This window comes from Hyperolius riggenbachi, chromosome 9 (assembly GCF_040937935.1).
Source record: "Hyperolius riggenbachi isolate aHypRig1 chromosome 9, aHypRig1.pri, whole genome shotgun sequence".
Lineage (NCBI taxonomy): Eukaryota > Metazoa > Chordata > Amphibia > Anura > Hyperoliidae > Hyperolius > Hyperolius riggenbachi.
This window is the reverse complement of record NC_090654.1, coordinates 43,257,241-43,275,661: the sequence shown is the minus strand read 5'-3', so window position 1 is coordinate 43,275,661 and position 18,421 is coordinate 43,257,241. Positions and strand designations below refer to the sequence as shown.

The window sequence follows — 18,421 nt, the reverse complement described above, 5'->3', positions numbered from 1 at the left end:
TGAGAAAAGGAATATTCACATCTAAAGGGATACATGAGACTCAGGAGTTACATTGGCCCCATTGGGCTTATTCTTTGCAGAAGTCCCTAGTTGTCATTTCCTGTCACTAGTGCACTGTGGCCAGCTTAGAGGTGATCAATGACATGCTAATAATTTCGAGTTGATGTTAATGTAGTTGCTTGATGGTTAGTATTGGTCTACTTCCAAGCTGCATACAATTAACATAACATTGGCATCATCTCAGAGCCATTAGCATCTCTAGTCTAACTACATCAGTGATGCCCCCTCTTCCATGTCCTGATTGGGTGGGATGGTGAGCTGCATCTCCACTCACAGAAAGCAGCTTGCAAGGGAGGGTTAGAAAAATGTAAATCTCCGAAGTCTATTGTTCTTCAAGGTGACCTTTATCTTTGGATGTGTCCATCAAGCTATCTTTCAACTGAAAGTCGGAATGCTGACTGCAGGCAGACTCTGAGCACCAGTCAGATGTTTTGTGGCGGATAACATTAACAATAATAGTTACTTAATGTAACAGAGACGTTACTCTTAACAAGCCGCTGATACTTTGTGCAATTCTCTTTTAAAGAGGAACCATAACAGCACACAATAGAATGCAGTATATTATTTAGGAAACCCACTTTTAAGTGAAATATCTTAGTTTTGGCATCAGAAACACTTCCTATAGCTTAGCACAGCTGTTTATTATGCAGAATTCCCCCTCCTGAGCATTCTGTAACATAATATAGAAGGCCTAGTTCACAATACAAATCACAAGCGCTAAGCGCTTTTGTGAGCCATTTTAAGTGATTCCTGGCAATTTTTTTTTTTGCGATTTGTGTTATTTTTGTAAGTGATTTCGTATGCGTTTTTGTTTTGCGTTTTTTGTGTGTGCAAACAGGAAGAGCACTCTGACCCAGCAAATTTGCTTGAAAAACACTCACAAAATCACTGTTTGAAGCAATTCTAAAGCAATTTGTGATTTTTCTTAAAGAGACACTGAATCGAAAAAAAAAAATATGATTTTATGATTTGTATGTGTGGTACAGCTAAGAAATAAAACATTAAGATCAGATACATCAGTCTAATTGTTTCCAGTACAGGAAGAGTTGAGAAACTCCAGTTGTTATCTCTATGCAAAAAAGCTATTAAGCTCTCCGACTAAGTTAGTCGTGGAGAGGGCTGTTATCTGACTTTTATTATCTCAACTGTAATTGAACTGTTTACTTTTCCTCTGCTAGAGGAGAGGTCATTACTTCACAGACTGCTCTGAAAGACTGATTTTGAATGCTGAGTGTTGTGTAATCTGCACATATTATAGAATGATGCAATGTTAGAAAAAACACTATATACCTGAAAATAAAAGTATGAGAATATTTTCTTTGCTGCTAATCTTCTAGTAATTATTCATAGTACACAACCAATTCATTATATCATATATTTTTTTTCGCTTCAGTGTCTCTTTAAACCTTGCATTGTAGCACAATCCCCCAGAAAATTGTGCAGGACCCACATTTGCCATTGGAAAAAAAGCTCATCGGTCATGTGGGAACACTTACACAGGATTTCATTACACAAGCACCTTTACAGCAATTTTAGAAACACTAGCAATTTTAAGAAAAACTAAATGCTCATAGTGTTCTTTTTTTTTCTTCCAATATTCATTTATTAAATATTCAGTCAGTGCCTGCCCATTGTCTAATCTTTCCTCTCTCTGACTCTATGTAATTTATCACAAATTGCAACATCTTTAGTACTGGCAGGTGATCTTTGCAGAATGTTGGTTTGCTGAGAGTTCTAAAGCCAGTAGAAAAGATCTCCCAGAATGCTGCTTCACTTTCCACACAAAGGCCCAGTGCACACCGAGCGGTTTTTGGAGCGATCCGCCGGCCGCATCCGCCTGGAAAAATGCTTGGCTAATGTATTGCAATGGGATGGTGCACACTGGCGGTTTAAGGTTTTTGCAAAGCTGCAAACGCGCCTCCTGCTGCTCGTTTGCTAAAAAACCTCAAACCGCCGGTGTGCACCACACATTGAAATACAATAGCCAAGCGTTTTCACTGGCTGATGCGGCTCGTGGATCTCATACAAAATCCGCTTGGTGTGCACCCGGCCAAATATCTGCTCTCTGCTCCCAAAACTGGGCCAAAGTGCTGATAGCTATTCTCTTGGTATCAATATTTACCTACCGCGATCCAGCGCAGGCGAAGTAGCAGCTGCCAATTGGGCTCAGGCAGGAATCGGGTCTGCTCTACTGCGCCTGCTCTGGATCGCGGTACATAAATATTTACCTCGCTGGTGTTCAGGGTCTTCCAGCGCTGGACCGCTGGGTTGGAGGAGGATGGGGGAAATCCTCATTAGGATCCAGAGGCTTACCCTCCCCAAGGTAAGTACCCCCAGAGGGTTTTTTTTCTTAGATTTTCTTAAAGGGACTCTGAGCACCTCTCATGGGAATGCCTTTAAGACAGACGACTTCCAACAAAGTTGTGCTATGACCTGTCTGGAGGAGCCTCTTGCAATGGCTTTGCGTGTCACTTCCTCTTCCTGCTTCAGTGATGCACTTCTCTAATAGAGAAGATAGGGGTGACCCGGAAGTTATAACATAGCCAAGATGGCAGCCACGATTTTTAAATTGAAATCGAACGAAAACTATATGGTGTAGACTGGCGATTCAGGCATCAAATGAAAGAGGAGAGCACAAGCTACAGGAAGGTCAAGGAAAATGCATCTTTAAAGGGAAGATCCGGGCAGACTATAAAAAACAAACTGCACTTACCTGGGGCTTCTTCCAGCTCCTAGTAGTTGATCGGTGCCCTCGCCGCAGCTCCTCTCCCTCCCGGTGTCCAACGGTGAGGAAGCCGAACTCGCCAGGTTGGCTTCCAGGTTGGCTTCATGTGCGCTCCACGGCGAGGGTCACGTGGTGTAAGTGATGTCATCAGGTCTCTACCGCGCAGGCGCAGTAGTTCTGCGCCTGCGCAGTAGAGACCTGATGACGTCCCTACACCACGTAACCCCCCCTGCCGTGGAGCGCACAGAAGCCGACCTGGCGAGGTCGGCTTCTTTACCGCTGGACACCGGGAGGGAGAGGAGCTGCGGCGAGGGCACCGATCAACTACCAGGAGCTGGAAGAAGCCCCAGGTAAGTGCAGTTTGTTTTTTATAGTCTGCGCGGATCTTCCCTTTAAGTACTTTGCTGTACTGGTCGGAGTCTTAAAGGCATGCCCATGAGAGGTGCTCGGAGTCCCTTTAAAAAGAAATAAATATGGCAGCCTTTATATTCCTCTCTCTTCAGGTGTCCTTTAAGCCAAAATACACTCACTAGAAAGACGATGTATCGAATTGTCTAGTACAAATGGTTGGATGTGGTTTTTACCAGTGTGAAAGGCGAATAGCTCGGGTTCCTCCCCGCACGGTGTTTACACAGGGAGTAGCTCAGCCGGGCCTCTGTTGTGTTTCTGCTGTAGGGAGGTTTTGTTCCAGCATGCCCCGAGCCCCCGCCGCTGAGTGCGTGCTATTCAGCCGGAGAGATCAGCGTGAATTGACAATCGCAGTGCGAAGGCTGGGGAATGTGACAGGCAGTGGGCAGGCTTGTGGGGAGCTGGACGGAGGGCATGCCAGGCTGCAGAACATGGAGAGCAACGTCTTTTCTTTATTTTTAGCTACAGAAAATGGGGCAGCACAGTACAGCTTCCAGTGCAGTCAGGCAGTAATCCAATAGTCTTTGGTTTATTATTAACATTACTAGTAAAAACGCCCGTCCGTTAAAAACCGAGCTCTAGGCCACGGTCGCGACCCCTCTCTCAATGAGCACACAGGCGTGACCCTTGCGCGTGCATAGCCATGCGCACCTGTCCCCCACCGCTGTCCGAAGTCCACCCAGGTGCTGCGCATGTACTCCAGGCACAACGGATGCAGGGACACGGAAGAACACAGGAACAGGGGTTTTATAATATATGATTTAGTCAGTGTTTGCCCATTGTAAAAGCTTTCCTCTCCCCGATTTACATTCTAAAGTTTCACAAGTGGTGAAATCCTTAAAGAGACACTGAAGCGAAAAAAAAATTCTGATATGATTTGTATGTGTAGTACAGCTAAGAAATAAAACATTAACCACTTTAAGGACCGGGCCAATTCTGATGGATCTGCCGGCCACTTGTGGTTAGCGGGAGGGGATCATCAAAGCCCCCCTCCGCAGCGATTTCCGCGCTCCCTCTCTTCTCTTACGTCCCTTCCTTCCCCTCGGCGGCGCAGGACGGATATCCGCCTGCGCCGCCTCTGATAGGCTTCAGCCTATCAGATGCCGGCGATCCCCGGCCAATCAGAGGCCGGGGATCGCCGATCTCCTTTACGGCGCTGCAGCGCCGTATGTGTTTACATTTCGCCTGTGAGCCGCGATCGGAGGCTCGCAGGCAGTTCACGGAGACACCCTCCTTGATCCGACATGGAACGGCCGCTCGAACGGCCGTTTCCATGTAAAACCACTAACGACCAGCCACCGCCTATCGGCGTTAGGCGGTCGTTAAGTGGTTCAGATCAGATACATCTGTCTAATTGTTTCCAGTACAGGAAGAGTTAAGAAACTCCAGTTGTTATCTCTATACAAAAAATGCCATTAAGCTCCAGGACTTTCAAAGTCGTGGAGAGGGATGTTTTCTGACTTTTATTATCTCAACTGTTAGGGCTCGTTTCCACTATCACGAATCCGCATGCGTCCAACGCATGCGGATTCGCACATGTAATGCAAGTGGATGGGCCTGTTTCCACTGTAGCGTTGTTGAGGTGCGTTTTTTTCAGCGGTAAAAAAACGCACAAAAGAGCCAACGAATTCGCCTGCGAGTGGAATGCATGCGAATCGCCGCTAATGTATTTAATAGGAAATTCGCATGCGGCTATGGTATGCGAATTTTCATGCGAATTCGCATGCGAATTCGCATAGGTACCAATGTAATTCAAACAGGCAGTGACATGGTTAAATTCGCATATACCCTCACCTATGCAAATTCGCATGCGAATTCGCGGCAAAAAACGCGTAAAAATTCGCATCCGCATGCTATTTCATGGAATTTCAACAGCGGTGGAATCCAGGCGATTCTGCACCGCAATAGTGGAAACGAGCCCTTAGTGAACAAATTTCTTTTTCTCTGCCAGAGGAGAGGTCATTAGTTCACAGACTGCTCTGAAAGAATCATTTTGAATACTGAGTGTTGTGTAATGATGCAATGTTAGAAAAAACACTATATACCTGAAAATAAAAATATGAGAATATTTTCTTTGCTGCTAATCTTCTAGTAATTATTCATAGTACACAACCAATTCATTATATCATATTTTTTTCGCTTCAGTGTCTCTTTCAGGTGGCCACTAACGCTACAATTTTTAGCAAAAAATCGTTTGAGCGATCAGAAATTCTGATCAGATTGGTTGTAAATAATCTCCATTGGTGGACACAATCGATTATGAATGAGTAAATAAAATGTCATCCAACTGAATTTTCGTCGAACCAAAATATGGATTTTCTTGTTGGTCGTGATAGGAAGCAATAAATGGTTAGTTGATGGTGTAGTGAACGATTTTTCGTCCGATCAGAATTTCTGACCGCTCGAACGATTTTTCACTAGAGATTGGACCATTAGTGGCCACCTTTAGTTCCTCCAGGTGATCTGTACGGAATGTTCATTACTGAAAGTTCTATGCACAGAGGGTGACACTGCTTGCTTAGTAGTTGGAAAAAGCCGTTATTTACCACAGTGCAATGAGGTTCACAGACAGGAAACTGTCAGGACCGGACGCACGGATACAGGAGGACGCAGAGATGGGTTTTATTATGTAGGATACACAAATCGGTCATAGCACCTTTGACAGGAGAAGTGCATTATATCGGTTAGCAATGCCCACATTACCTAGGATCCCCTAGGTTCATAGAGGAAACCTGTAAGTTAGATATTTACCTCCAGAAGCTTAGCCCCGCCCCCCTCCACCAGGACATTCCAGCGCTGAGACGCCCGATGCGCAGCCACGCTGAGCCTGCGCAGCAGCATGGACCCACTCAGGCTTCGGCGAAAGAAGCTGAGCCTGATCCTAATCACGTATTTGAGAATGGGATCGATCTTCAGATCAGTACTACACAAAATTGATCTCACTCTCGATCCGGAGCAGATCAGACTTGCCAAAAATGAACAATTGACCAGTCGGTCTGATGGGAAAATTGTGACAGCCTTTAGACAGAAAAAGAGAGATGTTTCATAAGCTAAACAGATAGAGCTAGATCTAGGATTGGTGTTGTAATGCTGGGAATTCATGATGCGTTTTTTCGGTCGATTTCGGCAGATAGGAGGTTCAATAGATAATAGCCGACATTCTCGATCTTACTTTCAATTGTTTTACCGCTCAATTTCTCATTGAAGTGAATGGAAATTGATAAAAAAAAAAAAGATAAGAGAATCAAGCGGGAAATTGAGCGGAAAAACGAATCGAAAATCGATCAAATGCAAAATCAACCGAAAAAAACGCATCGTGTATTCCCAGTATTAACCAACCCCTTTATCTGTATAACCTCACATTATCTCTCCTTTATCTTGATGCAGTAATGGCCATTACACATTCTGTGCAGAGACAGCGTGCGGCAATTTTAGCAACCAGTGTCTCCCTCTGTGCATATGTACATTTATTAAAAAAAAAAAAAAAAAACTTTCAGCCTATTGCATTGTTAGGGGTGTGGTTAGTTATATATAATGGCAGTTGGAGCTGTCTGTTTTTTTTTTTTTTTTTTTTTATGTCTGTAGAGTAAAGATGATTAAAGTGTACCAGAGATCTCTCCCTGCTAAGGCCCGGTTCACATTAGCGTTCCCTGTCCGGATCCGGACCGTATACTGTACAAACGGAACATACGTTCCGCATAGCAATGCAAAGTCTATGCGGACGTTCACACGCGTACGTTCCGTATAGAACGTAGCCAGATCGGATCCAGACTCCGGACACTTTTCCAACATGCGCTATTTTTCAGGTCCGGATCCGGACCGGAGCCTGACTGCACCATCCGGAAATAGAAACCAATGGGGAACGGAAAGCACAGAACACACAGGATACAAACACCTGACGTTCTACCCCACTTCCTATGTGTATTCTAGCGGCCATTTCGGATGGGGACACATGGGCAGCAGTGGAGCAGCAGTGACCTTACGTGCTGGAGCTGTTTGGCAGTATGTTGGAGGTGGAGGTGAGGCCTAAACAGCGGAGGACCTGATTCTACAGGTGCACCAGGTGCCCCTTCTGCTGGCCCCAACAATTTTTTTATTATATTTCGCTGTTTTTACCACACGGATCCGGATGGCAGCCTGATGCAAACGGACCGGATAGGTCCTAATCCGATCTGGATCCGGTCCGTTTGCATGCCAAAACGCTAGTGTGAACGGGGCCTGACAGAAAATACAGAAACGGAAACACAAGTCCTCTATTATTGTCTTACACTGCCCCTTAGTGACAAGTGGCCATAAATACACATAACGGCAGTATTATTTAGTAGCAAGCAAATGTAACAAATAGGAAATAAAAAAGTGCTAAAATAAATTGGCCTGGAGCACTTGCAAACATCTAAATAAATTGACTGCTAAAGGGTTAATGGTCTATCTAATGATATTCCAGAGTTCCCCCTTAAGCCTCCTAGACATAAGTATATCTTCTGAGCTGTATTCTCTGTTTTCTCTAGCGCTAGTTGTGCAGTCCTCTGCAGTAGACATCACCCCTTATTTATGTGCCACTTTGTATTGGCTTATCTTACAAGAGGCGTCAAGAACATGGCTTGGAGGACTCTGACGATCTTGTGGTGTAATTGTTATGAGCGTTGGCAAGCGTCCCGTTGCTTTTCTATGGAAGAGGCTCAGGCGGAATGCAGAGATCAGAAAGGGTTGAGTAATACGGCGTATGGCTGAGGGCCATGGTGCTTAATTATTCCATATCACAAAGGGATTACTTCCCAGAATAAACCTTCTCGCCGGTGTCTGCGCTGAACTGATTGTCTGGCTCGGGACGTGGTGGCTCGTTTCATACATTTACGGCTGGATCTGCAGGCTGTTTCCATCACTTCATCACAAGTGTCCATCCCGGTGACCCACGTCTCTCCTCACACTGCCTTATGGAAAGGTTTAGTCTATACTAGCCCACCCAAGCAAGGGGGCACAGATGGGGGAACGCAGGAATCCTTACTATACTCAGATATTCGGTACTAGCAGGGGGAGATCTTGGTTGTTTAGGGACTTTATTGTATGTAAAGCAGTCTAGTAGCTCTTTTCAAAGATTACAGGACAAAAATACCAAGTATTTCCATAAAGAGGAACTTTAGCAAAAAGGGGGAAAAATAAATCAATGCATTGCAAAGTGAGAAGTTACTAAATAGAATAGAGATCAAGAAATGATTGATATTCGCCGTGTAATTTGTTCATATTGATTGATCCACATTCAGCTTGCATGTTATCATCTTTACTACTGGCAGACATGAAAAAATACTGCCTTTATCTATAACCACACCCCCTAACTATGTGATAGGCAAAAAGTTTTTTTTTTTTGTTTGTTTATTATAGATATACATATGCACAGAGAAAGATTCTAGTTGCTTGGCAGTTGGAAACAGCTGTTATTTCCCACAATGCAACACGGCTCCCACATTGTGTTGTCAGGACCTAGGTCCTAACATCACACTGTGGGAGGGGTTTAACCACAATTTCAGCCATACAGAGCCCCCTGATGTTCCATTTGAGAAAAGGTAGATATTTCTCATGGGAAAGGGAGTATCAGCTACTGATTGGGATGAAGTTCAATCCTTGGTTACAGCTCCTCTTTAAAGCGGTACTCCACAATCAAAAGCACCACAAAGCTTCTAGGCAAGGGCATAATAATAGCCCCATGACTCCTGCTTCCATGGGGGAGCCCAGGTGCTAACGGGGACTGTTTCTGCAGTGACTTGAGGAGTAGAGACAATGGTCCTCACTCTACTCTTTAAGGACAATTGAAGAGAGAGGTATATGTTTATTTCTTTTTAAGCAATACCAGTTTCTTGGCAACTCTGCTGATCCTCTGCCTCTAATACTTTCAGCCATAGACCCTGAGCAAACATGCAGAAGATCAGGTGTTTCTGAGATTATTGTCAGAGCTGAAAGATTAGTTGCATGATTGTTTCTGGTGTTATTCAGACACTACTGCAGCCAAACAGACCAGCAGGGCTGCCAGGCAACTGGTATTGTTTAAAAAGGAAATAAACATGGCAGCCTCTGTAGTCTTCTCACTTCAGTTGTCCTTTAACCTTCCTGGCGGTAACCCTGCTTTTTTTGCTACACGCAGCTAGCACTTTGCTAGCTGCGTGTGCACACCGATCGCCGCCACTACCCGCCGCGCCGCCCCCCCCCCCCCCCCCAGACCCCATGCGCTGCCTGGCTAATCAGTGCCAGGCAGCGCTGAGGGGTAGATCGGGACTCCCTTTTACGTCACAACATCGGTGACGTCATCCCGCCCGTCGCCATGGCGACGGGGGAAGCCCTAATGGAAATCCTGTTCAGAACGGGATTTCCGGACGGGCTTGATCGCCGGAGGCGATCGAAGAGGGTGGGGGGATGCCGCTGCTCAGCGGCTGTCATGTAGCGAGGATTTAAAAAAAAAAAAAAAAAACTGCCGTGCTTTTAAGTGTAGCCTATCTCCTTACAGCTCCTGTCTCTGCATGTCATGTGACAGAAATCTCCTTGCAGCTCCTGATGTCTGTCACATGACATGCAGAGACTGAAGCTGCAAGGAGATGGGCTGTGCAGCGCTTGGTTACACTGAAGAGAGGCAGGGCCAGTTCTAGTAACAATGGGACCCCCTCTGGGAAAAATTAACTCTGGGGACCCCCTTACAGACCCCCCTTCCCTAATGTGGCAATAAGGGGCCTTTGTTGCCGCCTGGGCAATAAATAGGTCAGGGCCAGAATTTGCATAGCACAGTAACCGGGGATGGTGGAGGGGGCTGTTACACAATAAATAGGTCAGGGCCAAGAGCGTTGCAAGGACACAGAACCCTACAGCATGTGTATGGGGATTAAAGCACACCTGAAATGCAAGGCATATGGAGGCTGCCATGTTTATTTTCTTTTAAGCAATACAAGTTGCCTGGCAGCCCTGCAGATCTCTTTGGCTGCAGTAATGTCTGAATCACTAACAAGCATGTGACCAAGCCAGTCAGATTTCAGTCAGCAACATTTGATCTGCATGTTTGATTTCATAATTTTATGGAATTGGATGACAATCTGTGCCGCAACCTGCCTGCCCAATCGATGATTCGATTGATTTCGGGCTGAAATTGGTCAAATGCATTGACTAGACATGCTGGAAAATCTCAATTTAAAGTGCTTGATCGGGTGGATGTCAGTAACGGCATTTGAGGTCACGATGACCGACTTGCATTTGTGTAACAGCCCCCTCCACCATCCCCGGTTACTGTGCTATGCAAATTCTCACCTGTCCTGCTGGCACAACTCCTGGCATCCTCCGCTGGCACCCCCATTACTGCTTGTGCCTGTACCACATGGTACACGCGCCGTGTGGTATATCAATCGCGGTAACGCGGGAGACAGCAAAAGGATGCCGGGAGTCATGCCAGCGGCACAGGTGAGAATTTCCAGAGTACAGGCACCAGGGGACATTTTACATGGGGAGGGGGAGGGGGGGGGGGTTGAGGGGTCTAGCCGGGCAGGGGGTGGAGCCAGAGAAGGATTAGGATGCAATGGGGCTCTAGGCAAGGTAGTAGATTTAGGGCCCCCCTGTGGAGAGAGGTCAGAAAAGGTGGCTGTTGGGCTCCTTGACACACACTAGGCCCCAGCCAGATTGCATAGTGGATGATCCTGCGCTGGGTGGAGCCAGCATTGCTAGGTCGAGTTCTGATACATTTTATGCTGAAATCTATCGGGAATTGGCCTGCAGGGTATGGGCAGGCAACAGATCTCTCTCTGAGCAGATTCGATCAGAGAGAGAGATCTGTCTCTTAGTTGATCTACCCATACATTGCTAGATGTGCATTGTTTAACCACTTCACCCCAAAGCTGTTTTTACCCTAACGGATAAGAGCGATTTTCACCTTTCAGTGCTCATCCCTTTCATTTGCCAATAGCTTAATCACTACTAATCACAATTAAATGATCTAGATCTTGTTTTTTTCACCGCCAATTGGGCTTTTTGGGGTTATTTGTTTTCAGTAATTACTTTATTTTGTATGCATTTTACAGGGCAAAACAAGGAAAAAATGAAAAATACATTTCTCCAATTTCATCCCCTATAGTTTTAATATAAACACTGCTACTGTACATAAAACCCACACATTGTATTTGCCCATTTGTCCTGGTTATCACAAGATTTTAATTATGTCCCTAGTACAAAGTATGGTGACAATATAGTATTTGGAAATAAAGGTTTGGTGTTTTTTTTTCCCACTATTTTAACATGCACGTGCATAGGAAAGCGCACGTCCACAGTGGCAGCAGCACTGTCTGACTTATAAAAACGTCCTGGAGCCATTAAGAGGCTCTAGCAGGACGATTTTATAAGTCAGGTTGTCATTAAGTGGTTAAAGGGACCCTGAGCAGAAACAAAAAAAAGCAAATCTGTATTTACCTGGGGCTTCCTCCAGCCCCCCATAGCCCGCAAGGTCCCTCGCATTCCTCTGGGTCCCCTCCGAGGTCCCGCTGACAGCTCCGTTAGCCCAGCAACTTCAAGCGAAGTCGCACATGCGGGGTCCGTCTGCGCACCCGCTTTGAGCACGCACTCGTCACTATAAGCACCCTGCGCATGCGTGGTTCTCAGAAGATTGAACCACGCATGAACAAGATAATGATGGCCATGCTCGAGCTTGCGTGCATCGCATCGTCAAAAACAAGCCTTCAAGGAACACGCACTGTTGCGTGGTGTTCCCCATCTGGCCACCGGCCAAGCAGGAAGTGACGCGCATGCGACACGCGCTTGCTGTCACTTCCTGCTTCCGGTATGCAGAAGCATATTGTTAAAATACCCTTCCATGCATACTCGCCGCAATGTCGTGATGATAATTTTAAAAAAATCCACGTGTCGCCATAGACTAACATGATTTTCTGGCCGATGCAGATCGCCGCAACTCGATGCAGAAGCGACTTGGCAAAAACGTCACTTCCGTCACGTTGCACCGTAATGTCGCAGTATGAGAGTCTCGATAGACTTTAATTGCCTGGTGGAGGTGTGCGGTAAAAATACTGCACCGCCCCGGTGTGAAAGGGCCCTCAGGTAAGTCCACCTTGACTTTTTTGTGTCTGCTCAAGGTCCCTTTAAAAGGAAATGAATACGTCAGCCTCAATAGCCAGCTCAGTTCAGGTGCGCTGTAACAAAGCTTTGAGAGACCATAAAAAACTCCCTTTTTTTTTTTTTTTTTAAGAAGTTTACAGAATTTCAGATTTACTTCCCTGTGATCATACTGTCTATACTAACATGAAAACAAACCACATGTATGGAGACTCTGATTCATCTCGCCGGCTCCGCCCCATAGCATAACATAGAATTATGTCACATTATCTTGCCAGCGATAGCATGAATGCGCCTCATTGTAGTGAGAAGGCCGTGACTCGAAGGCTCAGGAATGCAGGCATTCCACACTTACATTATACCCGTCTGTACAGATCTGATTGATCGGCCGCAGGATGCATAATTCACGGCCAATTGATGTCTAATAGCCTCTCTAATCGCCTGTATCAGTCAGGCCTTTCATGTAGGCCGGAGAGAGGCCTGTCAGCTCTCTGGTACCACAACCACTATTTACAGTTATGTGACACCACGGCAGCCAGTCCTACACACGAGACTTACTGTGTGACAGGCTGCGTATTCGGAGTGTAAAATAGGATTACGGGTGTTATTCGGCTAAAACCTTGGGGAATGTGAAATGTCTCTGGTACTTTTATGTTCCATTAAAATAGTCGAAAAAACGCTGTGATTTCTCTAAGTGAAAGCCCTAATTCAGGTTTGTGTTTTTCTAATGCATGCCCTGTGGAATATGTCTTTGTTTGCAATTCACAGTTTTTTTCCCCATGTGACAATTAAAGAGAAGCTTTAACCAAGGATTGAACTTAATTCCAATCAGTAGCTGATAGGCCTTTTCCAGGAGAAATCTCTACATTTTCTCAAATAGATCAGCAGGGGGGTCTGTATGGCTGATATTGTGGTGAAACCCCTCCCACAGTGTGATGTCAGGACCATGGTCCTGGCAGTTTCCTGTCTGTGAACCTTGTTGGATTGTGGGAATTCCAAATGCCAAAAAAGCAAGCAGCATCTCCTTCCACTGACATCACCTGCCAGCAGTAAAAATGTCACCATGTGTCAGAATGTAAATCAGGGAGAGGAAAGATTTTACAATGGGCAAACACTGACTAAATCATTTATACGTAATGATTGTAAAAATTAAGCACTTTTTTATTACGTTATTTTCACTGGAGTTCCTCTTTAAGTCATTTTGCAATATTTATTTCCTTGTTATTTGACTGGCTGGGTTTGCATTGCTGACTCCCAGTGCATATGCCAGATGCTGTTTGACAGGACAGAACAGCAGTTAGTGTTCTGCATAATCTATCCCGCACTCTATATAACCCCAGTCCCTCTAAGTTTTTGCAAATGCATATTTGTAACAGATCATCTTGAATTAAACATGACCTTATGCAACTTCATATTCTGTTAGTTTTTTTTTGTGTCAGTAGGACAGGAGACCGGCGGCAATAAAATCTAGCAGAGGTTCTGCCCCTTTCCAGCCGATCCAAAAGGAGCAGCTAATTGTAGCATGACCAAAAATGGGGGGAGGGTTATTAGTTGCCCGGGGAGGGGTTATTAGTTGTCCGGGGGAGGGGGGGGTTTGTTATTAGTTTCCTAGGGAAGGGGGGTTATTAGCTATTAGAGGGTTCCATGTGAGAGTGGGGAGAGGTTAGGTCGTAGGGAAATATCTGCAAATATTGGCGATATTCCACTATGTCAATTAGTTTGTATAACATCTGTAAATTTACCAATATTCTACCACCACTATCAAGATGCTCCCTTCGTTTTTTTCCGGTTATGCCCACACCCAAATTAGCGCATGGCTTTTTAAAATGTATGCTATCCAAAAGCACAAAATAAATGTTCCACTTTTTTTAAGAGCTGCTTAGTTGAATTTATTTGGGAATGTTTCTTATAAAACCCCCCCGATAATAATAACTGTTTTTGTCTTTCAGACTCGGTTCCCGGCACTCCCCCTCTACAGCCAGCAGAAGCAAACGCCACCAGGAAGAACGGGCGGCGTGGTGAAATAAGGGTCACCACACAAAAGGCTTTCCGTCGTCCACAACTGATTGATATCCCAACCAACTTTCCATCTAGAAAACCAACTTTAGAGACTCTGATTTGCTCCAAGAACAGTGGCACATGTGAATTTGTTAGCACCAACAAAACCCTTCTAAGGTGGGATGACCTACAGCACACTCTGAGCTTCGCTTGGGATATGCATGTCTATGGAACTGGCGCCATCTTCCTTCTTCTATCTGTAATTGCATTGATCAACCTCATTGGGTCCCCAATCCTACAAGTTACCTTTCTTCCTTATGTAATTGCCGCCAATGCCCTCTTGTTTGTGATTGGAATCCTCCGAGGAGTGTATTTTCTCCTGGACCCCTACGGAACAAAAGGGAAGATCTCACGAACCCTTGCTCTTGTTTTATACAACGTTACTTTCCCACTTATGCTTTCCGCATTTGCCACCTTAGTCCTTTTAGTTCTGAAGATAGCCCGTCTACAACTGCTCCCTTCAAAGTTTCAGAGCCTGGCTTTGCTGGCTGTTATTGCAGTAATCCACTTCATTGTTCTTCTGAGTGCTGATCTCTTGACCCATCTCTTGAATGCTTCAGTGAACATGGTCCTGCAGATCCTGTCCATTTCCTGGGGCATCTTCCTCATGGTTAGTAACTTTGTGGCTTATTATAAACTGAGAAAGAGCAGCAAGGATATCATGAATGAAACGCAGAGGGTCTCACCAGTTGCTGAAGACATCTCTGTGATCCAAACCCAAGAGCGAAATATCAAATGTATGTTTACGTCCGCTAGAGTATTAGTGGTTGGCAGTATTTTTGGACTCCTGTGTTGTGGCCTGCAAGTCTATGCCATATTGTGGCTTTATGGACTGCTCGGCAAGAAGACAGAATTTTCTTGGTCCTGGTGGTTCCTTCAGTTTTGGTATAGAATCTTTGAATTAGCTTTGTGCTTCTCCATGATTTTTGTAGCCTCCCACAGTTTTTGTCTACTGTGCAGTAGCAGTGATCACACGTGCTGGTCTAAAATTGTCAGCTATTTCTGCACCTACAAAAAGACAGAGGCACCAGAGTATCCCAATAACTGTTATGACTGGACAAACAACATCCAAGATAGGATGGTCAACAACAACATCAGTAAGAGCATCATTAGGAACCAAGCTGAGAGTGTTCCACTTCGAATCCTCAAAGAAAACAATGAGACAAAGAGCGTTCCTGGCAACAATAGCCGATCTTCATCACCTCTTTTCAAACCCAGACCCGAGGGTGTGTTTGGCCCCAAATCTCAGAACGTGACCATGGGCCGCTCCTACACCAGTATTTGTTTTGAAAAGGAATCCATGCTGTCACTCACAGATCTAGAGTTTCGGCCTCCATCACCCATTAACCTCAGCAGAAGCATAGATGAAGCTCTGTTTAGGGAACATTTGGTCCGCGACAGTATCTTTTTGGATTCCAGTCTTCAGTACCCCAGTTACCTAACAAGACAAGATTCGTGCTCTTCACTGAAAGAAAGTTCTGCTATGAACCAGACAATAGACCCTTTGATCTCTGCGGACTTGAAAATGAGACGGTGTAGCAATCCAGACTACTTATACAGCTTGGCCCAGGGTAGCTCTACTACGGAGGTTGACTCTCCAAGTGAAAGTATGCAGCAGAGCAAAGAGCTTCCACGAGATGTGACATCAGAACCTGTGGCTTCCATTAGCTCATTGGACAGTGTTTCCAAAGGGTCCATTAAAATCAGCTGGAATCCCTGGCGCCACGGCCTCTCTTCGGTGGAAAGTCTTCCTCTCGAAGAGGCACCTTCGACTCACCTTCTTAAGCAAGGATCCCAACCCAGCATAATTTCCAAGAGTAGCGAGCCTGAGAAATCCATCAGCAGGAAGTTCATGGAGAGAAGTCAGACCACAGATTCACACAGTATTGCAAGCGACACCATCGAACTGTGACCTTAAAACAGTGTTACCTACAAAATGGACTTCTAAACTACAAAAAGGTTGCCATGTTTTTAATGAAAATTTCTTACTAGTGGGAGGAAAATACTAGAACTTTTTTTTTCTTTTTGAGGAAGAAAGAATACCTATTATTAGGAAAGCAACAAAATATACACCAGTACCCAGAATCCTCTGCTTTGGTTATATATACAGCAAGGATCATAAGCACATTGTGTGTGTTGAGTTTATAAATAACAAGGTATACCTGCATTTTTTTTTACAGATTTTTTTAAAGTATTTATTTTGAACTATCAAACTGAACTTTTTCACAAGCCAAATGAAAAAAAAAAGGCTAAAAGCCATAGCCTAAAAGGACGTTGTGAATATGTATGACTTTGACTTATTAGTGAATCAGAAACGACATCAGGAACTGTGTGGCTGACTTTAAGTCTCTGTTGAATATCAGTCTTCTACAGCTGATAGGAATTGTACAAAATGCGGTACTGTGAGCACTTTCGAGGTACATGTCGAGCAAGCTAAGCAGAGCTAGGACATTGTCTGTGCAGCAGCAGAGGTATCCATGGTAACTCTCTGAGGCCTACTACTTATTCTGCACCACTAGGCCCTGATCTGACCTTAACATGTGACAAAACTCCGTTGGTGGATGTTTAATGACAATCAGACTTATCCTAACACAGTGATGTACAATATAGATGATACATTGAAGGACTTGGTAGCAACTTTTACAAACTACACAAGTCCAGGATGTAGTCAATACCTTTGTGTATACTGTACAGACATATTAGGGGTTATTTGTAAATAACTGAAGGGAGTCTCGTTCTTTGCCATATCCAATTCAAATTCCCTTGCAAGAGCGCGTAATTCCCCAATTCCAAGACACCTGATGCCTTCAATCATCCTACTTGTAAAAAACACCTCGGGAAAAAAAAGTGCACACTTGAGCAGCCTGTTGTACCATACTGAAAGAGAAAGCAGTGGCACTGTATATCATAAAAGCATACACTTTATTGCAAAACAGCATAAATACCGAGGCTAGCATTGGGGGTGGGCGGAGCTTGACAGCTGTTTCGCGGTTGCACTCTTCTTCAGAGGCCAAAGCACACAGGCTTGTGCTTTGGCCTCTGAGGAAGAGGGTAACCGTGAAACAGCTGTCAGGCTCCGCCCACCCACACTGCAACCACGGTATCTATGCTAACTGTTTCGCAATAAAGTGCATGCTTTTATGGGATACAGTACCACTGCTTTCTCTTCCATTTATGGTACAACACACTTTTAATTTAAAGCCTTAAAAGTATTGTGCTTACATTTAAAGCAGAATATAACAGCATATAATCACCAATTCTCTGACCCGCGGTTAAGGTTTTACAGTAAAAGATTTACACTATGGTGCATTTTATCTGAGTTACCGTCTGCATTATTATATGTCCATTTTTTTCTGAGGTGCGGTTCACAACTAGGACGATTGATTGAAGGCATCAGGTGTCTTGGAATTGTGGAATTGAGCGCTATTGCAAGGGGATTTGAATTGGTTTGCAGACGAGGTGATCTAGAGCAGAGCACCCCACCAGAATTGCCACGTATTTCATATTAAATTTTGGCTCCAGTAATATATGTGAAGCGCAGTAAGATCTTGTATTTGTGATTTTTTTTTTGCCATAGCAACTAACCGGTAACTTGCTCTCGTTTCCAAACCTGCACCAGAGAGATGACAGCTGGAATCTGATTGGTTGCTTTAGATGGTGCGAATGCTTACCTTCTGTCATACAGCTGCCGTGATGTGTACAGTATACAGTTATTATACCAAGTATCTGTCCTTTTTCTGAATAGTGCAGTGCATCCCAACAAGCGATTCATGAGGGGAAACTATAGCAACAAGAGTGGTACAGGCCGCATGTAGCGTCTGGCCTGAACAGTGGCATAGCAATAGGTGTTGCAGAGGTCTCAACCGCACCGGGGCCCTTGGGCCAGAGGGTCCCCGTAGGGCCCTCTCTCAACTGCAGTATTAGCTCTTTATTGGTCCTGTACTTGTAATGATCACTTCTATAAATGCTTTGAATGATAATAATCATTAACAAGCTTTTCCCCATCCCCTTCTTGCACCTCTGACACTGTGGTTGGCCTTGGCAGGTTTTGGTGCGCCGTATCAATTGTATGTTTAGAGT

The 18,421-nt window shown here is 44.8% G+C and overlaps 1 protein-coding gene across 1 annotated transcript in view; it reads left to right on the top strand.

Annotated features, from left to right (window-relative positions):
* The window catches only part of PRRT3 (proline rich transmembrane protein 3), a 57,158-nt gene extending 39,806 nt beyond the window's left edge, over positions 1-17,352 (top strand). The window contains exon 4 of the mRNA XM_068252609.1: positions 14,233-17,352. Coding sequence (XP_068108710.1) covers positions 14,233-16,253 — 2,021 coding nt within the window. The 3' untranslated portion in view covers positions 16,254-17,352. The remainder of the gene's footprint in view (positions 1-14,232) is intronic.
* The last annotated feature ends 1,069 nt before the right edge of the window (positions 17,353-18,421 follow it).